The sequence below is a fragment of the Bufo gargarizans genome, chromosome 4, assembly GCF_014858855.1.
Source record: "Bufo gargarizans isolate SCDJY-AF-19 chromosome 4, ASM1485885v1, whole genome shotgun sequence".
Lineage (NCBI taxonomy): Eukaryota > Metazoa > Chordata > Amphibia > Anura > Bufonidae > Bufo > Bufo gargarizans.
The window spans coordinates 231,409,631-231,434,527 of NC_058083.1; the positions used below are offsets into that span (position 1 = coordinate 231,409,631).

Below are 24,897 nucleotides of genomic sequence, written 5' to 3' on the forward strand. Positions count from 1 at the left end.
CAATCGCTAGCTTGAACTAAGTGCAGGGATGACAGACAGACAAACAACAGAACGTGAACGGACCGAGTCAATAAAGCTACAAAGTGCAAATGGAGCAAGCAGAGAATAGTCAGGAAAAGCCAGGGTCATAAATACCAGGAGAGTCGTGAAGTACCAAAGGAGTAAGCAGAGGATCGTCAGGAGGAGGCCGGGGTCAGAATACCAGGAGAGCAGCAAAGTACACAAGGAGCAGGCAGAGGATAGTCAGGAAACAGCAGGAGGTAAGTACGCCAGGAAATACAACATCACAGGTGGAACCTAAATTAACAGGCAACCTGTGGCCAGCAGGCTGCCTGTATTTATAGTGGGGAGTGAAGATCATGTGACGTAGCCAGCGTCACATGACCGACAGACCAACCAGTTGAGCACAGAGTGATCAGCTCGGCACTCAAGGCAGACTTAGGAGCAGGGAACCTCCCAGCTAGCAAAGCCGCCCTGGGAACGAGGTCAAGCACAGATCCTCGCTCCCGAAGCTAAGCAGCAGGTCTGCGGCTAATGGGAGACCGAGTGCACCTTTGTAACCCCGTTACACATAATTTTTGGAGTCTATAGTCAACTGGCCTGCTGTAAAATTGATATCCAATGACCGTGTAATTTACCTCCAGCCACATACTTACTTGTTCTTTTCTTTCTGCTAAATGCATACATTTTGGGGCCCTTAGTCCATTAGCCTGCTGTAAAATTGATATTCAATGAACGTGTAATCTACCTGCAGCCACATACTTACTTGTTGTTTTCTGTATGGTGAATCCATAATTTTTGGGACCTGTAGTCCACTGGCCTGCTGTAAAATTGATATCCAATGACTGTGTAATTTACCTCCAGCATGCAATTTACCTCCAGCCACATACTTACTTATTCTTTTCTGTCTGCTAAATGCATCATTTTTGGGGCCTGTAGTCCATTGCCCTGCTATAAAATTGTATCCAATAACCGTGTAATCCATCTCCAGCCACATACTTACTTGTTCTTTTCTTTCTGCTGAATGCATAATTTAGGGGGCCTGTAGTCCACTGGCCTGCTGTACAATTGATATCAAATGAATGTGTAATCTACCTCTCGCCATATACTTACTTGTTCTTTTCTTTCTGCTGAATGCATAATTTTTGGGGCCTGAAGTACACTGGCATGTAAAATTAATATCCAATGACCGTGTAATCTACCTCCAGCCACATACTTACTTGTTATTTTCTGTACGATGATTGCATTATTTCTGGGGCCTGTGGTCCACTGGCCTGCTGTAAAATTCATATCCAATGACCATGTAATTTACCTCCAGCCACATACCTACTTGTTCTTTTCTTTCTGCTGAATGCATAATTTTTGGGGCCTGTAGTCCACTGGCCTGTTGTAAAATTGATATCCAATGACCGTATAATCTACCTCCAGCCACATACTTGTTCTTTTCTGTACGCTGAATGAATAATTGTTGGGGCCTCCGAGGAATTCAACACCAGTGATGACCACGTGTTATTGAATTTCAACTATAATCATTATGTTTTTTTTAAGAGGGGGGATTTCGGTAACCATGTTTTTAATCCAATTTTATACTTTTAGTTATTTTAAACATATGTATTTGACCTGTATTTGTACTGGCCTGCCATTAAAGTGAATAGCGCCTGATGTGAACTTACGGTTCGCGGACACTTGTTTGCGAACCGTCCCGGCCGATGTTCGTCCATCACCAATTATATATACTAACCTTTTATGTGGTACAGTATGAAATGCTTTGGAGAAGTAAAAATATGTGACATCCATTGATTCTACACAGTCAAGTCTAGAACTTACCTCCTTATAGAAACTGATAAAATTAGTTTCACATGACTGATCCCTCATGAAGCCATGCTGATATGGCGTTAGTTGCTTGCTTTCTTTGCGGCACTCCAAAATAGCATCTCTCAGAAAGCCTTCAAACAGTTTACCCACGACAGATGATAAACTTACCAGCGTATAGTTTACAGGGTCTGTTTTTGAACACTTTTTGAATACATGCATCAAATTTGCTAAGCTCCAATTTTGTGAAACACTCCCTGTTAATATCAGAAATATGGGACTGGCTATGATATTACTTAATTCTTTTAGGATACGGGGGTTTAGGGCATCTGATCCCGGCTATTTACTTTTACATTCTGCATTTCATCTCACAGTTTACTCCACCCTTATCCCCCCTTACCACTCCGTGTAGGGCCAACACCTTCAAGATTTATACTTTTTACCATGTATGTAATTGAAGAACATTTTAGAGTTAGTTTTAGTTTCCTTGGCAATTAATCTTTCTGTCTTTAGTTTGGGTGCTTTTATTTGTCTTTTACATATTCTATTTTTTCCTTATAGTTTTTCATTTCTTCCTTGCTACCCTCCTGTGATTTTAATTATTTTTTATTTTACAATTCTATTGACCCCAATTGTTTTTTTTTTCTTATTCCTTAACCTTGTATTCCAATAAGGTAGTGTATATACAATTGAGAGGTTTTTGTATATTTTAATCCTACACCTTTCCTTATAAACTGTTCTAGTCCCTCTTTCCACTCATTCCTCAGGTTCATTACCTTGCCATAGGTCTCTATCTGCACTATTCTCCCCTCCTATAATGTAAACACTCCTCCAACCTTCTAGCCATCTTCTCCCCTTAAACTGCTGCACCTTCCCCATTAAGGTGCAGCCCATCCCTACGATAGAGCCTGTAGCCAACAGAGAAGTCTATAGAAGACAGAGAACCCAAACCCCTCCCTTCCTACCCCAGTTCTTGAGCCAAATCTACTGCTGCCTTTCTTGTGTGACTCATGGTATAGGTAGTATTTCAGAAAATAATAACTTACAGTAGATCCTTGCTCTGAGCTTTTGACCTAAATCCCTAAAATCATTTTTAAGGATGCTCCACCTACCTCTAACTTTGTCATTGGTTATAATATGGACCATGACTGCTGGATCTTCTCCAGCCCCTCCCAGTAATCTTTCAACCTGATTTGTGATATATCAAACTCACTCGCCAGGAAGACAACACACCATTTGACAATCCCGGTCTTTGTGTCAAATTGCTGTATGTGTACCCCTAATAATTGAGTCTCCCACTACCAGCACCTGTCATGCCTGCCCTGCTCTCCTTGTCTCCTGCTTACTGGAGCCGACATTCCCCTGACTGGCAGGGGAAGTCTCTGGCTACAGCAGTGCTCTCCCTGAACTAACATCCCTCTCAATTGCCAACCTTGTAAATTTGTTGAGGTGTGTCAGATCAGGGCTACACTCCCTGGCACTCTTCCCTCTACCATGCTTTCTAACTGTTATCCAGCTACTTACCTCACGTTCCCGAGCCTCCATGCTACCACCCAAATTGCGAACGCTGTTCTAGGACTGCATACATTTGACAAGATGTGCACTGGACTGCTTTATCAATAATTAAACACATACTAATAGGTATTATGAAAGAAAACAGAAAGAAAATATACAATGCAACAGTGTACTGATAAGCAACTAAAATACTGTAGTACCCTCCTAAAGTCCCTGAATCTCAACTAACTTAATCTAAAGTCACACACATAATAAAAACACACACACTGGAAATCAAACATGCCACCGCTCACAAACTCGCGTTGTTTGTCTCCCTTGTATAAGTGCTGCTCACAAACAACATCAAACCAGACTGTTTCTTTTCCCCTCTGGATTCAAAGGACTGAGCTGCCCTCAAGACTGGCTATTTAACCCCTTCCCGACTGCAATCCGTCTATATACGCAATAGCTGCACATACCCCGTGCAGCTAACAAGTGTATAGACGTCAGGCAGTTCTTTAATCCAAGCGCTGAAAAGCGCTTGGATTAAAGCTTCTTCCCCTGCCCTGTTGCTGTTAGGGACAGAATAAAGTCTAGTAATGCCGGCAAGGGACCAATTAGAGTGGTCCCTTGCCGGAAATCGATCCGATTGGTTAGTCGCACAGATCAGAGCCTGAAATCAGGTAATGTGTAATGAAGCCCCCCGATCTGTGCCCCCGATCTTTGCCCCCTTCCTGTGCGCCTCCAACCCCCCCACCCCTCCTGTGAGCCCTGCCTCTGATGTGATCCCCGCCCCCCCATCCATGTATTGTACCCCTGATGCGGTCCCCCCTCCCCCCATGCATGCATCAGACCCCCAAATGTGCCCCCTCCTGCTGGTCATGCCCCCCCTTTACAGCACTGCCACCTATCTGTGCCTCCTGCCCCCAATGTGGTCCCCCTGCTTTATTTGATGTCGGCGGCTCCATTCCAGAGCCGCTGACATCAGCAGCGAGTATCAGCTATATGCTGACACTCTGCTGTAACCCCTTAGATGCAGTGGTAGCAGCATCCATGGGGTTCATAGAGGGAGGGGGCTCCATCTCTCAACCATCGGGGCTGCCGCGCTGTGATGGCAGCGCCCGGTGGTTGCCATGGCAACCGAGCGCTTTGCAAAAGCACCTGGTGTTGCTATCTACAGGACATTTGATAGTATTGTACTTTGCAATGCAAAAGCATTGCAAAGTATAGTACAGCCATCAGCCCCACCGGATCTTCAAGATCCAAGTGGGACTTGATAAAAAAAAATGTAAAAATAATAAAAAAAATAAAAAAATATAATGTAATTTCAAAAAATAAATAGCCTTTTCCTATAAAAAATGAAAAAAAATACACATATTAGGAATCACAGCGTCCGTAACAACAGTCTTTATAAATATATCACATGATCGACCCCGTACGATAAACACCATAACAAAATAAATAAAAAACTGTAAACATTTTTTGTCACCTTACACCACAAAAAGTGCAACACCGAGTGTTCAAAAAGGTTTATGTCCCACAAAATGGTACCAATAAAACCGTCACCTCATCCAGCAAAAAATGAGACCCTACATAAGAAAATCGGTCAAAAAATAAAAAAACTATAGCTCTCAGAACACAGAGGCACTAAAACATCATTTTTTTATTTCAAATATGCCATTATTGTTAAAGTGAAAAAAAAAATGTGTACATATTAGGTATTGGCGCGTCCGTAACAACATTCTCGATAAAAATATCACATGACCTAACCCCTCAGGTGAACACTGTAAAAAAATAAAAAATAAAAACTGTGCCAAAAAGCTATTTTTTTCACCTTACATCACAAAAAGTGCAACACCAAGCGATCAGAAAGGCATATGCCTCCAAAAATAGTACCAATAAATCTGGCACCTCATCTCCCAGTTTCCAAAATAGGGTAACTTTTTGGGAGTTTCTACTGTAGGGGTGCATCAGGGGGGCTTTAAATGGGACATGGCATCTAATAACCAGTCCAGAAAAATCTGCCTTCCAAAAACCATACGGTGCTCCTTTTCTTCTGCGCCCTGCCGTGCACCCTTACATAAGTTTACGACCACATGTGGGGTGTTTCTGTAAACTGCAGAATCAGGGTAATAAATATTGAGTTTTGTTTGGCTGTTAGCCCTCAATGTGTTAAAGAAAAAAAATGGAATAAAATGGAAAATCTGCCAAAAAAGTGAAATTTAGACATTTATTCTCCATTTTCCTTTAATTCTTGTGGAACACCTAAAGGGTTAACAAAGTTTGTAAAAATCAGTTTTGAGTAACTTGAGGGGTGTAGTTTCTACAATGGGGTCTTGTATGGGGGTATCCACTATGTAAGCCCCCACAAAGTGACTTCAGATCTGAACTGGTCATAAAAAAGTGGGTTTTAGAAATTTTCTTAAAAATTTTAAGAATTGCTTCTAAACTTCTAAGCCTTCTAACGTCCTAAAAAATAAAATGACATTTCCAATATGATGCCAACGTAAAGTAGACATATGGGGAATGTTATGTAATAAATGTTTTATGAGGAATCACTTTCTGTTTTAAAAGCAGAGAAATTGAAATGTTGATAATTGAGAATTTCATAAATAAAGGTGAAATATATTGACTCAAATTTATGACTATCATGAAGTACAATGTGTCACGAGAAAACAATCTCAGAATGGCTTGGATAAATAAAAGTGTTCCAAAGCCATTACCATATAAAGTGACGCGTGTCAGAATATATAAAATTTTACCTGGACACCCCATAGCTCTGTGTGCTTTTATTGTGTAAAAAAAAACAACGATTTGATACATATGCAAATCAACCTGAGATGAGTCCTGTCTCTGACTCATCTCGCTCACAGGACTCATCTCAGGTTAATTTGCATATGTATCAAATGTTGTTGTTTTTTTACCCAATAAAAGCACAGAGAGCTATGGGGACTGGGTATTACGGATGTGCTAGCGGCCACCTAGCAGCCCATGTCCTCAGCTCTATACCCAAAATCCTGGTGACAGGTTCCCTTTAACTTCTCCTAATTAGACAGCCACACCCTAATGACTTACCTGTGTAACACACTGCAGAAAGATGAAAATAAAAATAAAAAAGGAAATCACAGTATACTCTTAGCTGCTAAGCAATAAACCTGGTAGCAAAAGCAAGTTACAGTGTATAAACTAGACTACACTGCTCTGACTTGGTATAGAGTACAATAAAGTCAGGCCCAGCTACTCAGCAATGCTCACAAGTAATTTAGCAGGTTCTCACAGATACTCCCTCACGTAATCTAAAGTCACACACTTAATATAAACACACACTTTGAAATCAAATGCTCACAAACTAGTGTTGTTTGTCTTCTTGTATGTAAGTGCTGCTCCAAAACACCTTCAAACCAGGCTGCTTTTTCCCCCCTCTGGATTTATACCAGAAAATGACTTAGAGTGAAAATTTACACCAGCTCAAGGGTGGCATAGAATTGATTTTCTTGCTTGCCAAAAGGTGTTAAATTCACCAAGAAGCATGTGACTACATTGTGTACTCCTTTTCAGGTCCTGCAGATGAAAACTAGTTTATTTCAATTAAAATTGCATATGATGTAGTGGGGAGCACTTCCTATCCAATAGAGCACCTTGATTACGTGGTACATATAGGTGTGCTTGCTCCTCCTCCCATTGGTTGCTTGATGCACATGGAGGTAACTAGGAGCAGCACACCATATGTGCGATGTCTGCGCTCCTGAACATAGAGGCCCAATGGCTTAGGTAGGTTTAGCGTAGGACCCGCCTGACCTGAGACCACCTTGGCGCTTGGTAGGCGGGCTCAGATGTGTTTTGATCAAAATATATTGGTTAAGTGTCTCAGATTTTATCATATCAGAGTGAGGACTTTGTCCATATATAATGCTTGCATCTACTTTATTAAGCGCATTATTATCTTATTTTTGTGATTTTCTTTAATAATATGGCCAGTGACATCTGCAGATTTGTATATCATACCATGCAGGATTATTTTATCTTAGTTTTTTCTGTGATTTTTCTTTGTCGGTAGTGGGGAGCTAGAAAGAAATTACAAATGGATTTTGCCACAGTTTTGTGAGTTTTGTCCCTACAGTGTTTCATATGCTGTAAAACTCACCCGTTTCCTTAATTTTTTTGGGATAGTACGATACCACACTGTATAAAATCTTTTTCTTTTTATTTCCATATTCTAACTCCTACAACATTTTTATATTTATGTCTATAGAGCTGTGTGAGGGCTCATTTTTTGGGGTGATCTGTACTTTTCATTGGTACCATTTTGGCTACTTTTTAGTACATTTTTTGGGGGGTGGGTAGGGTGAAAAAAATGGTGAATAGGTTACTTAGATTTTTTTTTCATTATGCCATTCACTGTATATGATAAATATTTGAATACTACTGGTGTTTTTGGACACACTGATGACTATGATTTTTATTTATTATTAGTTGTTTATTTTTATTTTGGGGAAAGGGAGTGATTAAAATGTTTTACAATCTTTTTTAAAATTTTGTTTTTTAAGTCATCCTAGATGACTTATTTATCCATCACAGAACACAGCATTCAGTGTATTCCAATACAATGTTGCCACCGGCAGGCCTGTACTGAAATATACAAAACAGGCTCCGGGCTATCACAGAAACATAACAGCTTTCCCCATCTCAGCTGGGGGAACCTCTTATGAGCGGTAGAGCCCGTGGCTCTTGCATTTTCACTGGTCAGATGCGAGGGTCACGTTTGACCACGGCATCTGAGGGGTTAAATGTCTGTGATCAGTCTTATGACTGATTGTAGACATTAACCCTGGACATCTGCTGTTTGAAACAGAAACACAGCAGCTATAGTGCCTACTGGGCTAGAGAGCGGGTGGCATTTTTTATATTTGGCAACTCTTTAAACCATACACTTTTATCTAGAAATGCTATGCCAGCTTCTCCCTCGGAGTACTGAGGGAGAACTGGAGGGAAGGAAGAAAGATTTCAGTAGTGCAATGTATGATACATTTCTCCTTTCGCATTTTGACAACACCCACTCAAGTTCTTAAAAAAATTGGTGGGGAAGTGGTTGTGGTTAGGACGAGTTCACATCGGCATTGGAAGCTCTCTTCCAGACCTCCATCGCAGATTCCTTTAAAAAGACTGGACAAAAAATCCTGCATGCAGGATATATATATGTAGGATTCCAAACAGAAACTGAACGGACTCCACTGTAGTCAATGGAGTCTTTTTAGCCCTGTATGGGTTAGTTATGTGCCCTATCTGGCACTTCAATTTTTTATGTTGTTTTACTTGTCTAACAGAGCAGAACAATGGAAAAAAAATAAGTGATGCGAATCCAGTCTTTGCCAGATTTATCAACTGCAACTGTAATTTATCAAAAAGCCTAAACAATGTTGCAATCTTACTCCAGTATAGAGGTTGTATAGAAAGTACAGTAACATCTTAAGAGAGAGAGAAAGATGCAAACAATTGTGTGTGATATTTCTTAAATTTGGCGCAAATTATAGTAACTTAGACTTCTTCAAAACTGACATTAAATGATTAATCTCCCCAAATGTTTAGATACAGTAGTGTGAAAGGTATAATTATTATTATTATTTTTTAAGGTTATTATTCCAATACCGATGTTTCCACCATGTACTTGGTAAAGTCCAGTCCTAAGACACTCTATTACATGGCGATGTATTTCTCTAAAGTCACATATATGTGCTGGCACTTCTTACCACAGGCTGTAAGGTAAGTCTGTTAACATATCTTAGAGATGATATTATACATTAAAGAGATTGTTCAGCAAATAACATTTATATGTAGAGAAAGTTAATAAAGGCACTTACTAATGTATTGTTTAGCGTTGAGTGAATCAAAGTAAAATTTGTGGACTTCGATCTGAATTTCAGGATAAATTTGATTTGCCGCAAAGCCGAATTTCCTTGTGCATCTCAAAGTCAACTTTGTGGACTTTGATCGGAATTTCAGGATAAATTCGATTTGCCGCAAGCTGAATTTCCTCGTACATCAATGGGCCGGCCGCAGCCATCTTGCTTGAAGATCTCGCATGAAATCCAATGCATAGTGACATATAACGTCACAATGCCGGCCGGCTTGATTACATCATCATGAGCCATGTGAGTTTTTGTACCAGATCTTCCAGCAAGATGGCAGCAGCCGGCCCATCATGAGAAGCGTTGAGCGAGCATGCCAGTTCAGCTCGAACATCGCTATGGTCGACCAAACACCACTTGTGCTCGAGCATGATGTTCGAGTCAGTGTATTTAAATCTAATGTAGTCTCTATTTCTATGCAGAAGTTCACTGCACAGTAAGGAAATCCCTCAGTGTGAGTCCGCAACTTACGAGTCCCTGCTCTGACTTCATATATAGCTATATGGACACCCCAGTGTATTTAAATTCTAATTTAGCCTGTATTTCAGAAAAAGTTTCTGTCGTGATTCGAACTCACAACATTCTGTGTTAGGCACTTAGCCACTCAGCTGCAATAGCTGCATAGCCAGTTACAAGGACAAGGACAAAATAAATAAATAAATATATGACTTCTACTGTACTGTACTTCTACTGAGACCTATACAGTAGATGTCTCTTTTTTTAACTACCTCAGCTCCCCTAGCTTAAACACCCTTAATGACCAGACCACTTTTTACAATTTTGCACTGCACTACTTTCACCATTTATTGCTCGGTCATACAACTTACCACCCAAATTAATTTTACCTCATTTCTTCTCACTAATAGCGCTTTCATTTGGTGGTATTTCATTGCTGCTCACACTTTTACATTTTTTGTTATTAATCGAAATTAAACGAAATTTTTTCCAAAAAAATGACATTTTTCACTTTCAGTTGTAATTTTTTTTTTTTTTAAACGACAACTATATATACATTTTTCTCTAAATGTATTGTTCTACATGTCTTTGATAAAAAAAAAAATGTTTGGGTAAAAAAAAAAATAGGTTTGGGTAAAAGTTATAGTGTTTACAAACTATGGTACAAAAATGTGAATTTCTGCTTTTTGAAGCAGCTCTGACTTTCTGAGCACCTGTCATGTTTCCTGAGGTTCTACAATGCCCAAAAAGTAGAAAAACCCCACAAATAACCCCATTTCGGAAGGTAGACACCCTAAGGTATTCGCTGATGGGCATAGTGAGTTCATAAAACTTTTTATTTTTTGTCACAAGTTAGCGGAAAATGATTATTATTATTATTTATTTTTTTCCTTACAAAATCTCATATTCCACTAACTTGTGATAAAAAATAAAAACTTTCATAAACTCACTATGCTGATCATGAAATACCTTGGGGTGTCTTCTTTCCAAAATGGGGTCACTTGTGGGGTAGTTATACTGCCCTGGCATTTTAGGGGTCCAAATGCGTGCAAAGTAGTTTGAAATCAAAATCTGTAAAAAAATGGCCTGTGAAATCCGAAAGGTGCTCTTTGGAATGTGGGCCCCTTTGCCCACCTAGGCTGAAAAAAAAGTGTCACACATGTGGTATCGCTGTACTCAGGAGAAGTTGGGGAATGTGTTTTGGGGTGTCATTTTACATATACCCATGCTGGGTGAGCGAAATATCTTGGTCAAATGCCAACTTTGTATAAAAAGATGGGAAAAGTTGTCTTTTGCTGAGATATTTATCTCACCCAGCATGGGTATATGTAAAATGACACCCCAAAACACATTCCCCAACTTCTCCTGAGTACGGCGATACCACATGTGTGACACTTTTTTGCAGCCTAGGTGAGCAAAGGGGCCCACATTCCTTTTAGGAGGGCATTTTTAAACATTTGGATCCCAGACTTCTTCTCACACTTTAGGGTCCCTAAAATGCCAGGGCAGTATAAATACCCCACATGTGACCCCATTTTGGAAAGAAGACACCCCAAGGTATTCAATGAGGGGCATGGCGAGTTTATAGAATTTTTTTGGGGGGGGCACAAGTTAGCGGAAATTGTTTTTTTTTTTAGTTTTTTCTCACAAAGTCTCCCTTTCCGCTAACTTGGGACAAAAATTTCAATCTTTCATGTACTCAATATGCCCCTCAGCGAATACCTTGGGGTGTCTTCTTTCCAAAATGGGGTCATTTGTGGGGTGTTTGTACTGCCCTGGCATTTGAGGGTCTCCGCAATCATTACATGTATGGCCAGCATTAGGAGTTTCTGCTATTCTCCTTATATTGAGCATACAGGTAATGAGATTTTTTTTTCTGTTCAGCTTCTGGGCTGAAAGAAAAAATGAACGGCACAGATTTCTTCATTCGCATCAATCAATGTGGATGAAAAAATTTCTGCCCAAAAAAAAAGGAGGGGAAAGGCGTCTGCCAGGACATAGGAGCTCCGCCCAACATCCATACCCATTTAGCTCGTATGCCCTGGCAAACCCGATTTCTCCATTCACATCAATCGATGTGGATGAATAAATCATTGCCGGGATTTATTTTTTTTTTTATATACAAAGTGTTTGCCAAAGCATATGAACACCGCCGCCTCCTCAGCTCATATGCCTCGGCAAACGTATCTTTTACTGCAGAGGAGAAATCTCGTCTTGCAGCGCCGCATACACCGACTTTTGTGTAATCTGACAGCAGCGCAATGCTTCTGTCAGAATGCACATCAGTGCTGCAGCTAGTCGATCAGTTGGTCCACCTGGAAGGTAAAAAAACAAAACAAAAAAGAAAAAACCAGGCCGCAACGCAATAAATGTATTAACTTTATAATAACATTTGAACGGAACATATAAACTTTATTAAACTTTTTAAACAGAACAATAACTTTTTTGCTTACTGGTGATTTTTTTTTTTTACCTTTATAGGACAAACCTCTCCTTCCCCATGGGACAATGTGCAAAGCGCAAATCGCCCAAAGATGTGGCGAAGTACATTATGCACTTTGTCCCAGGTGAAAGGAGAGGTTTGCAGCAGCTGTGAGTGAAAGGGCCCTAATAGCCCTGTGTGCCTGTCCTGTGAGATGCAATCCCTATGCTAAGTGTACCTGTGTGTGGTACTTCCGGAAACACTCCCCTAAGCATAGGGCAGGGTGGTCAGGGCAGTCAGGACAGAAATAGCGGGTGTCATGCATTATTCCACTCCTGCTACAGACACAACATCTTTTTTGGGGTGACGGTTGGGTTGAGGTACCAGCAACGACATTGGGGAAATGTCGCTCATGTAGACGGCTCACTACACTGGTGGATGGGGCAACGGAACCTCCTAGATACAGGAGGTTCTCAATAATCTCTTCCTGAAATTTGAGGAAGGATCCTTCCTGAAATTTGAGGAAGGATCCTGTTCTCACAACCTTACTGTAGAGAACAAAACTATTATATGCAGCCGATTGAATCAAATATACAGACACCTTCTTATTCCAGCATCTGGAAGCTAAAAAAGGAGCCAACATCTGGTCATTAAAGTCCACCCCTCCCATGTGAAGGTTATAGTCATGGACTGAGATGGACCAATGACACTGGTTGCCCCTTCTATTTGTATTGTCGTGTCTGCGTGAATGGAGGAGAGCATGTAAACATCACGCTTGTCTCTCCATTTCACCGCAAGCAGTTCTTCATTACACAAGGCAGCCCTCTCCCCCCTTGCAAGATGGGTGTTTACGAGCCATTGGGGGAAGCCCCTGCGACTAGGTTGCGCAGTGCCACAGCAGCCAATCTGTTCTAGGAACAAATGCCTGAAGAGGGGCACACTTGTGTAAAAATTGTCCACATAAAGATGGTACTCCTTGCCAAATAAGGGTGACACCAAGTCCCAGACTGTCTTCCCACTGCTCCCCAGGTAGTCAGGGGAACCGACCTGCTCCAGGGTCTGATCTTTACCCTCATAGATCCGAAATTTGTGGGTATTGCCTGTGGCCCTTTCACAGAGCTTATACAATTTGACCCCATACAGGGCGCGCTTGCTTGGGATGTATTGTTTGAAGCCAAGGCGCCCAGTAAAATGTATAAGGGACTCGTCTACGCAGATGTTTTGCTCAGGGGCATACAAATCTGCAAATTTGGTGTTGAAGTGGTCTATGAGGGGCCAAATTTTGTGGAGCCGGTCAAAAGCTGTGTGGCCTCTGGGACGGGAGGTGCTGTTATCACTAAAGTGCAGGAAACGCAGGATGGTCTCAAATCGTGTCCTGGACATAGCAGCAGAGAACATGGGCATGTGATGAATTGGGTTCGTGGACCAATATGACCGCAATTCATGCCTTTTGGTTAGACCCATGTTGAGAAGGCCCAGAAAAATTTTAATTTCGGAAACTTGGACGGGTTTCCACCGGAAAGACTGGGCATAAAAGCTTCCCGGGTTGGCGGCTATAAATTGTGTGGCATACCGATTTGTTTCTGCCACAACTAAGTCCAAGAGCTCTGCAGTCAAGAACAGCTCAAAAAATCCCAGGGCCGAACCGATCTGAGCTGTCTTAACCCGAACTCCAGACTGGGCGGTGAAAGGGGGAACTAATGGTGCGGCTGAAGTTGGGGACTGCCAATTAGGGTTTGCCAGCACCTCAGGGACTCTAGGGGGTCTACGGGCCTGTCTGTGCGGTGGCTGCAACGGGGTAACTATTGCACGTGCCACCGTACCAGCTTCAACTGCCCATCTGGTGCTGGCCACTTCACCATGTTGTACGGCAGTGCTGGTACTAGGTCCAGGATGGGCTGCGCTGCTGGTGTATGCCTCACCACGTAATCTGACAGCGCCAGCCCCACTCTGCTGCCCTTGAAGCGGATCCTGCGCAACCTGTGGTCTAGTAACACGGGGCCGGGTACGCCTGGTGGTATCAGGGACCTCAACCTCCTCGTCTGAACTTTGGGTCAGACTGCCACTGCTTTCTACAGGTTCATATTCTGACCCGCTAGATTCGTCAGATGAGGGTTCCCATTCCTCATCCTACTGGGTCATAAGCCTGTAGGCCTCTTCAGAAGAATACCCCTTGTTTGCCATTTGGTCAACTAATTTTAGGGGGTATTCCCTGAGACTACCCAAGAAAAAAGCAAGCCTGTCTTACAAATGGGATGCTAGCAAAGTACCGGAGGCAGCTGCGATTGATAAAAAATATCAAAACTGATTTTTTTTTATCGCCACAGCGCTTGTAAAGTGATTGTGCAGTGATAAAAAAATAAAAAAAATTGTCACTGCGGCGGGGCGGGCGTGGGTGAACGCACGTGTGGGAAACCGATCAGGCCTGATCGGGCAAACACTGCGTTTTGGGTGGAGGACAAGCTAAGGTGACACTAATACTATTATAGATCTGACTGTGATCAGTTTTGATCACTTCCAGATACTATAAAAGTACAACTGATGATTAGCGATACGCTAATCAGCGAATCAGTGACTGTGGTGCGGTGGGCTGGGCGCTAACTGATCGCTAACTACCTAACCAAGGGGCCTAAACTATCCTCTAAAACCTAACAGTCAATACCAGTGGGAAAAAAAATGTGACAGTTTACACTGATCACTTTTTCCCTTTCACTAGGTGATTGACAGGGGCGATCAAGGGGTGATCAAGGGGTTAATTGGGGTGCTGGGGGGTGATCTGGGGCTAAGTGAAGTGTTTGGTGGCTACTAACTGTGATGCCTGCTCCTCTGCTGAGACCAACCGACGAAAAGGACCAGCAGAGGAGCAGAGAAGCCATTTAACACCTTATATTTATAAATATAAAGTGTTAACTGGCTTCTGATTAGTTTTTTTTTAAATCATCAGTTTGCCAGCGATGATCATTGGCTGGCAGGCTGATGATGTAACCCCCCCTCGAACTTTTGCCGGCCCGCGATGCACATGCGCGGGCCGGCTGTGAGCGTAATCTCGCGTCTCGCGATATATACCTTATGTATATATATTGTGGGGATCAGCTCAAACAGTGACTTCAGGTGTCATTTAAACAATAGACTTTTATTTTGTTCAACACAACTTTAACAAATGCTCGCTTACTTCAGCGTGTAAACACAAAGAAACACAGTTCATATGAAATGGTCCAACTCCCAGTCCTCTGTAGTTCCAGAGTTCCACCACTCGCTGGAGAGGGGAAAAAGAGTAGGCCATGGCAGGCTTATCCACAGCAACACACCACACAGCTTTACTCCCAGTCTGTTACGCTTCCAGACTAGGAACCACACCCCCAGCTCTCCTGGGATTCCTGGCTTAAATAGGCCAGCCAACACCTGGCCTGGATACGTAGGAGTAGTCATCCCACCCTGCTCTTTGACTACTCCAATGAAACCCGGCCCGGATCAGCTGCAGCTAGCAGCTAAACTACCTCTAGCAACTGTCAGTAACCTAGGGTCACTGACAAAACATTACCGGTTCATTTCACTGAGGCCAGGCACCTCGGTGACACGTATCTATCATCTATTATGGCACCTTGTGCCTTCTCACTATATATATATATATATATATATATGGTAGTTTCCCACATATTATGCATTCATATACAGTATATATAGAGAGAGAGAGAGAGAGAGAGAGAGAGCAGCTTCACACATATTATGCATTCATATATATATCAGAAGTATGATTTTATATATATATATATATACACAGTACAGACCAAAAGTTTGGACACACTTCTCATTCAAAGAGTTTTCTTTATTTTCATGACTGTAGAATCAGGCCTTCATGGTAGAATATCTGCTAGGAAACCACTGCTAAGGACAGGCAACAAGCAGAAGAGACTTGTTTGGGCTAAAGAACACAAGGAATGGACATTAGACCAGTGGAAATCTGTGCTTTGGTCTGATGAGTCCAAATTTGAGATCTTTGGTTCCAACCACTGTGTCTTTGTGCGACGCAGAAAAGGTGAACGGATGGACTCTACATTCCTGGTTCCCACCGTGAAGCATGGAGGAGGAGGTGGGATGGTGTGGGAGTGCTTTGTTGTTGACACTGTTGGGGATTTATTCAAAATTGAAGGCATACTGAACCAGCATGGCTACCACAGCATCTTGCAGCGGCATGCTATTCCATCCGGTTTGCGTTTAGTTGGACCATCATTTATTTTTTAACAGAAAATTGACCCCAAACACACCTCCAGGCCGTGTAAGGGCTATTTTACCATGAAGGAGAGTGATGGGGTGCTGCGCCAGATGACCTGGCCTCCACAGTCACCGGACCTGAACCCAATCGAGATGGTTTGGGGTGAGCTGGACCGCAGAGTGAAGGCTAAAGGGCCAACAAGTGCTAAGCATCTCTGGGAACTCCTTCAAGACTGTTGGAAGACCATTTCAGGTGACTACCTCTTGAAGCTCATCAAGAGAATGCCAAGAGTGTGCAAAGCAGTAATCAAAGCAAAAGGTGGCTACTTTGAAGAACCTAGAATATGACATATTTTCAGTTGTTTCGCACTTTTTTGTTATGTATTTAATTCCACATGTGTTAATTCATAGTTTTGATGACTTTAGTATGAATCTACAATTTTCATAGTCATGAAAATAAAGAAAACTCTTTGAATGAGAAGGTGTGTCAAAACTTTTGGTCTGTACTGTGTGTATGTGTGTATATATATATATATATATATATATATATATATAACCCCTTCAAGACCAGGCTTTTTTTCATTTTTCCATATTTTTTTTTTTTCCTCCTCTTGTTCCAAAAGCCATAACTTTTTTTATTTTTCCGTTCACATAGCTATATGAGGGCTTATTTATTGAGGGACAAGATTAATTTTTAATGCCACCATTTAATTTACCATGTCTTGCATTAGAAAAAAGGAAAAACAATTATTTGTGTGGCAAAATTGAAATAAAAACAGAATTCCACCTGACATGACCTGACATTCTCATTCTGCGGCTCAATATAAATGTGGTGATACCAAATTTGAACATTTTTTTTGTTTGTTTTACCACTTAAAAAAAAATTTAAACCTTCTGAAAAATCTAAATTTTCTTTGCATCACTATATTCTGACAGCCAGAACTTTTATATTGCGGTCTACAGAGATTTATAAGGGCTTGTTTTCTGCGTAAAGTAATCTAAATGCACACACTTAAAGGGAGTCTTTCACCTAATATGACCATTACAGACCACTCAGATCAGGTTCTCCATAACTTTTTTTTATTATTAACAATTTTTATTGTTTTAAGGATATAAATCACTTATATAAAAGACATATTACAACAATAATGTAGACAAAGTGACTGATTAATGTAAAGACAATCATAGATCAAATATAGCAACATATTAGATTACAGAAGTGATAGCTTTTGATAATGAAGCAAAAATGAGGATCGTAATCAAAGTAGGTTTGACAAGTTGTAATGTTTTAACACATATTAAAAAGGGAACATAATAGAACAAAAGGGCATGATTAATGCAATGTATGCCATTTAGCCACAGAAAAACCTCAGAATTTTTTCCAAGGAGACCAAATAGCCAGAAAAGAAGATCGCGAGTGGAGTTCCCAGTGGGAGAGTTCTTCTAATCTGTAGATCTGGTCTACTTTTTTTATCCATTTGGCTAAATCAGGTTCTCCATTACATTCCCCAGATTACTATGGTACATTTCATATTGCAGTGCATCGCCGATTTGCTCCAAAAAACACTTTTAGACCATATATATAATAATTCGGTTCTGAAGGTGCCCAGGGGTGGCGTTCATGCGGCCGGTGCCCAGGCTCCTCGCCGAAACGACTGTATTACTGATGTTTTAGCCATAATATATTTACATATATTATAATATATTATATATTCTAAATATATAATAATATGTGTAAATATATTATGGCTAAAAAGTTTGTGATGGGATTTGAACTCACAGCTTCTGCATTATAGCGCAGAATTTTAACCACTACAGTATATAGCTGCATAGCCAGTGTCTTTAAAAAAAATAATAATAATATGAGACTTCTACTGTATAGGTCTCAGTAGAAGTACAGTATAATGGAAGATTTTTATTTTATTTTTTTAAAGTAACTGGCTATGCAGCTATTATATCTGAGTGGGTAAGTGCCTTGCCTCTAATACAGAAGGTTTTGAGTTTAAATCCTGACATACAGGCTAAATTAGATTTAAATACACTGGGGTGTCTCCAAGCACTCCATATATGGACATAGATATATATGGAGTCAGAGCAACACTAATCATGAACAAATGGATTTGGTAAGTACAGTATTTTACACTGGATCCAACAGCACTCACCTCCTTAGCGCGGTCGGCATCCTCCACTCCCATGGCAACTGCAAAGAGTCAGAGCGCCGAGTGCTGGTTGCAGGGGGAATGAGTCATGTGGCGCTGGCCAGGTCACATGACTCCTCTTGCTGGGAATGAGTCATGTGGTGCTGGCCACATCACATGACTCCTCTTCCCCACTAGATATACAGGCAACCTGCTGGCCAGCAGGTTGTCTGTGAATAAGGTCTTATCCAGTGTTCCTTTGAGTGATTCAATGGCTTTTGACTCACGACTCGTTGATCGTCTCCGTACTTGCTTACTCCTTGTGTCTGCTTCAATTCTCCTGTTTTTCTACTTTGGCTTGTTTTTGACCCATCTTTGCTAATCTTATAGTACTGTAGTTACCTCCTGGTTCTGACCCGGCTTGTTGACCATTCTATGTTTGTTTGTCTTGTTTGTCCCTCCGCATTTACCAAGGCTAGGGAATGCCGCCCAGTTCTGCTCCGTTACCTAGGACGGATAGTGCAATTAGGCAGGGACAGGGGTGTGGGTGGAGTCAGTGGTGCACCATACCCTCCCCCTCTTTGTGACAGGTGCCTCTTTGTTTATGACATTTCCAGCAAAGTTTGGAGATGGAGAAGAGCCATTTATGTGTTTTCACAAGCATAATTGTATATGAATTATCTTGCACTATGATACAGTGGGAAGGCTCATGTAACTGAAGGTATACCTGTTTAATTTCAGCATCAGAGAATATTTACGTTACTTCCCCATAAGGAAATAGAGGCTTGTTTGATAGAAATTTTATTGTATAGATGTAGACGAGTTTAGGGATGGGGGGTTTGACAGAAAGATACATTTTTCAAAAGGGGGTCAATGGTCTATCGAGTGATCCATGGTAGTCTGTGGCACTCTTTTTGAGTAAGGAGTGTTGAATTAAATATAACATTGGGGATACATGTTTCTGAAGATTGTAGAGGTTTCAGAGTTCCATCTGAAATCAGAGGGATGTGAAATGAAGTGAGAGGGTTCGTAGATGGGGTATTTGTTTGATCTACAGAATGGCATCCTCAAACTGCAGCCCTTCAGCTGTTGCAAAACTACAACTCCCAATGCCTACAGCAGGGCATTGTGGGAGTTGTAGTTTTACAAAAACTGGAAGGCCGCAGTTTGAGGATGCCTGATCTACAGTATGTTCAAATGAACTAAAAGTTTAAGTGATATGTCTGTCAGTGTTTTTGAAAATGTGAAGGTGAGTAGTTTATCTTCTAGGAGTATTAAGACCAAGTGCAGTGGTAAAGGAGATAACTGTTCCTCTATCTGGATGCAGAGCTTAGGCGACAAAGCCAGTCAACCAGCCTAGTGAGCTGGACTGCCACATATTAGTTATAGTCGTTGGGGACTCCAATTCCTCCAAGTGTTTTTGGTAGTGAAAATGTGGTGTAGATGATTTTGTGGGGGGGGGGGTTGTCATTTCAAATAATTTCAGAAAAGAAGATGTGAAGGGTTAGAAAGTATTCTAGTGTATAGAGACTTTTATAGGAAACATTTGGAATAAATATGTGAATTTAGGGGGAATCAGGCCTTTTAGGAAGTTTTTTCCCATCCAAGAAAAGAATAGCCGAATTTCCTTACACTTTGTGGTAACGAATCATGTTTTTCTAAAATGGCGGCTGTAGTGAAAGTAATAAGCCTGGGAACTAAAGATCACCCACAATGCCATGCAGCAAGTGCTGCATATAGCCCTATAAAAGCCTAATTTCCCCCATCTCCGCCATTGCCCTATGAGCTGAGCATAGAGAGAAATATGACAAGCGCTCATGCGTTAGGGACAGTGTTGCTGCCATAATCCAGCGGTCATGATTGATCTATCTACCATGTTGACCATCTGTTTTTAATCCTTATAATTTTAAAAGTGAAATACCGTTCGGTTCATAGTAGGGAGGGATACCGGATCTTATAGAGGGATCCACAGGGGATTTTGATCATCCCTGTTGTGAGTCCCTCAATTTTATTGTTTTGAGGAAGGTTTTCCCACCTAAATGTTGAGTACTATCTTTGGTACCATAACACAGAAGGACAGGGGCTGCAGCATACACGCTCCAGTTCCCCCGATACCTGTATGAGGGAGGCGGATCACACCCGGATGAACACGGCATCTGAAGAGTTAAAAGTCTACGACCAGCATTACCGCTGGTCACGGACACTAGTTCCGGGTGTCTGCTCTTTAAAACAGCAGAAAACCGGCGGTCATGGTGCCTGCTACACTGGCGAGCAGGGTGCCATTTTTTAATGCCTGGCAACCAACTTAAATTTGTTGCTGGTCTGGAAAGGGTGAACTTCCACTGAGATTGGGCCACCAAGTGGGAAGAATATGATTAAGCAAAGTGTCTAGTTATACCTGATTTATAGCGATTTGTGACAAATGATATTGAAATGAATCAAATGTCTCGGTCAAATTCGGCTAAATAGAAATGTTCTAAACTTTGATTACAGTATCTGTAGTGCTGACCAAGAATCAATTATAGCTTTTGAGGTCTGGGTTAGAGGTAAATAATTTTATTCAAAATAGTCTGGCATAATTTAACACCTAGATACATTTGTCGCCATTTAAAAGGGATTAATCCCTAAGGCTTCGGATAGGTTTTTGGACACAGAAACTGGACAAAGATCCAAACTGAAATTAAAAATCTCTAAAACTGTTGACATCTCAAAAATTGTATCCTGAAGTATTAGTTGTAGCGTACATGCTATATCAAAGTCTCCATGATCAAGATAAAGAGGGATGGAAAGAGGAGGCAGTCTTACCGAGTACCATTAAGGATGGGGGAGGGACAAAGTGCCATTAGAAGCTTAGGGGGACACTGAAATTATTTAGCAATGTGGGCATTTGGGGCAGTCTAGGGTCCCACAGAGATATCGAGCCCAGGGCTGCAAAACCAAACTCCCCTATTATGACCTAGTGACCAGCAATCTGATAATGATGACCATCATGAGGATAGGTCATCAATATCTAGAGCCTGGAAAACCCATTTAAATATACAACCTTAGGAAGGATAAGGCATTTATTACATTTTCCTACCCATCCAGAGGAGAAAAGATGCTCTACATGAGAGCATTATACCGTCAATATTTGCCAAGTAGTTTTAAAGAGAAAAGACGAGATGAAGAAGGGGATGCAGAGTAACTTATTTCCATACGGCGCAAGCACATTTCAGATAAGAATTACACAAGTATGGGACAGCTTTTTTTTTCCTAAAAAAATAATATTTGTGATGAATTATGCCAAGTTTGGGCTGCATGACAGATACCATGGTTTGAATTGGGAAACAGATGTGACAGGATTCCTTTTGATGCTTGAATCCAGCAATGTTGAAAATGCGAGGAATGGAATATTTTCTTTATTATATATGTAACCAAAAATTGTTGCTCTTTGTATTCTAGAGAAGGAAAATGTCAGTATGAAAGGGCTCTTGGGACCACTTCCAAGGACTTATTTGAAACTGTTTACAGGTAACGTGCCTATGTACTGTGGCTTTGCAAAAATCCGCAAATATATTGAAGTTCTTACAATTTCCTAATGAATAAACACTGAACAAACGTGATTCCGTCATATTATCATTCTGCCACAGCATACTATGTATGCAATCATTTTAACGGTTTATATAAACTTTTAAACATATTATTAGCTTTAAAAGAAACCCACTCTCTTTACGCTCTCATCTATTGCAATAGTAAAAATGAAGAAGTCATTAAAAGGAATCTGTCATCAGCAACCTCGCAACTGTTTGTTTGTATAGACACATAGCCGTAGTTCACCTGATTACACTATTTTTCTTTTGTTGATCTGATACTCCGTTCCCGAGTTATAATACTTATTGTTAAGTCTACTTTCACACTGGCGTTTTGGCTTTCCGTTTGTGAGATCCGTTCAGGGCTGATGTGGGACCTGTGACTAAAAGGCAGGAAGCTGTAAGTGTATTACAGTACATTGAGTAATACACTTACAGCCAATGCATTACAATACAAAAGTATTGTAATGCATTGCAAAGGGGATCAGACCCCCAAAAGTTGAAGTCCCAGAGTGGGACCAAAAAAAAAAAACAAGTGAAAAAAATTGTTGTAATATTTTTTTCAAAGTTGCAAGTAAATAAAAGTTAAAGATTGTAAAAAATAGGGGGAAAAATATTAGGTATCGACCGGCTCTATAAAAATAACATATGACCTAACCTTTCAGGTGAACACCGTAAAAAAACTAAAATAAAAACGGTGTAAAAAAAGTCACCTTACAAAAAGTGTAATAGCAAGCGATCAAAAAGTCATATACACCCCAAAATAGTGCCATTCAAACCATCATCTCATCCCGTAAAAAATTAGACCCTACCTAAGACAATCGCCTAAGAAATAAAAAAAAATAAGGCTCTCAAACTATGGAGACACTAAAACATGATTTTTTTTGTTGTTTCAAACTTGTGTAAAACTTAAATAAAAATGCATACATATTAGGAATCGTCGCTTCCTTAATAACCTGCTGTATAAAAATATCACATGACCTAACCCCTCAGATGAACACCGTTGTTTTTTTTTTTATATAAAGTGTGTCAAAAAGGCAATTTTTTTGTCACCTTACATCACAAAAAGTGTAATACCAAGCGATCAAAAAGTCATAGTCACCGTAAAATAGTCACCAATCAAACCGGCATCTCATACCGAGAAAAATGATACCCTACATAAGACAGTCGCCTCCCCAAAAAATAAAAAAATATAGTTTTCAGAATATGTAGACACTAAAAAAATCTTTTTTTTCAAAAATGCAAAACTGTGTAAAACTGAAACAAACAACCAGACAAAAAAATCGTGCGCCTGTGTTGATTTGGCGCAGGCGTTCTGAGATAAGGAGGCTCGGCCTCCTCAGCACTCCCTCAGTGCGCCTGCGCCAATGACGTCTTCTCTTTCGGTGACGTCATCGGCGCAGGCGCACTGAGGGAGTGCTGAGGAGACGAGCCACCTTATCTCAGAGCGCCTGCGCCGAATCAACACAGGCGCGCGATTTTTGAAATGCTGACAGGGCCGGCCAGAGGAGGAGATCGCGGCTGGTCCTGTCAATCAACAGAAGGAGGGGGCGGTTTTCTGCGGCTGCTACCAGCAAGTAGACGCCCTTCTTGCTGGTAGACAGGTAATTAGCATATCTTAAAAGTGCGTTTTTTGCTAAATCTACTGAACGAAAATTATTAATAACATAATGTTTGGCAATATCGCAGGATAGGGATTATAAGTACACAAAAAAAAGTGAGGTGACAGAAGCCCTTTAAAATTATCCCAGTGAAATCTGCCTTACAAAAGCCAGAAGGTGTTCCTTTCCTCCTGCTCCCTGCCATGTTGCTGTACAGCAGTTTACAACCACATATGGGGTGTTTCTGTAGACTACTGAATTGGGGCTATAAATATTAAGCTTTGTTTGGCTGTTAACCCTTGCTTTGTTAGCAGAAAAAAATGGAATAAAATGGAAAATCTGTCAAAAAAGTGAAATTCAGACATTTCATCTACATTTTCCTTTGATTCTTGTGAAACACCTAAAGGGTTAACAAAGTTTGTAAAAATCAGTTTTGAATAACTTGAGGGGTGTAGTTTCTAAAAATGGGGTAATTTATGGGTGATTTCTATTATGTATGCCGCACAAAGTGACCAGACATGAACTGGTCCTTAAAAAGTGGGTTTTGGAAATTTTCTGAATATTTTCAAGATTTGCTTCTACACTTCTAAGCCTTTTTAACATCCCAAAAAAAGAAATGTAAAATAATAAATATTTTAGGAGGTATGACTATCCGTTTTAAAAGCAGAGAAATTTAAATATTTTGACTCATATTTACCACTGTCATGAAGTACAATATGTGATGAGAAAACAATCTCAGAATGGCTTGGATAAGTAAAAGCATTTTAAAGTTATCTCCACATAAAGTGACACGTCAGATTTGCAAAAAATGGCCTGGTCCTTAAGGTGAAAAATGGCAGGGTCCTTAAGGCTGGGTTATCACGGACGTTGCGGGAAAAGATGCGGGTGCGTTGCGGGAACATGCAGGATTTTTCCTCGCGAGTGCAAAGCGTTTTAATGCGTTTTACATGCACATGAGAAAAATCAATGTTTAGTACCTAGACCCGAACCCGGACTTCACAGAAGTTCGGGTTTGGGTTCAGTATTCTGTACATTTTATTATTTTCCCCTATAACATTGTTATAAGGGAAAATAATAGCATTTTTTAATACAGAATGCTTAGTAGAAGGTCAATTGAGGGTTAAAAAAAAGAAAATTAAATTGCTCACCTCCTCCAATTGATCGTGTAGCTGCCGATCTCCTGTTCTTTCTTCAGGACCTGTCAAAGGACCTGTGGTGACGTCACTGAGCTCATCACATGGTCTATCACCGTGTTGATGGATCATGTGATGTATCATGTGATGAGCA

At 40.8% G+C, this 24,897-nt stretch overlaps 1 protein-coding gene across 1 annotated transcript in view; it reads left to right on the forward strand.

The window, feature by feature from the left end:
* The window catches only part of LOC122935721 (acetylserotonin O-methyltransferase-like), a 226,444-nt gene that overhangs the window by 44,648 nt on the left and 156,899 nt on the right, over positions 1-24,897 (forward strand). The window contains exons 3-4 of the mRNA XM_044291580.1: positions 8,937-9,066; positions 21,882-21,950. Coding sequence (XP_044147515.1) covers positions 8,937-9,066; positions 21,882-21,950 — 199 coding nt within the window. The remainder of the gene's footprint in view (positions 1-8,936; positions 9,067-21,881; positions 21,951-24,897) is intronic.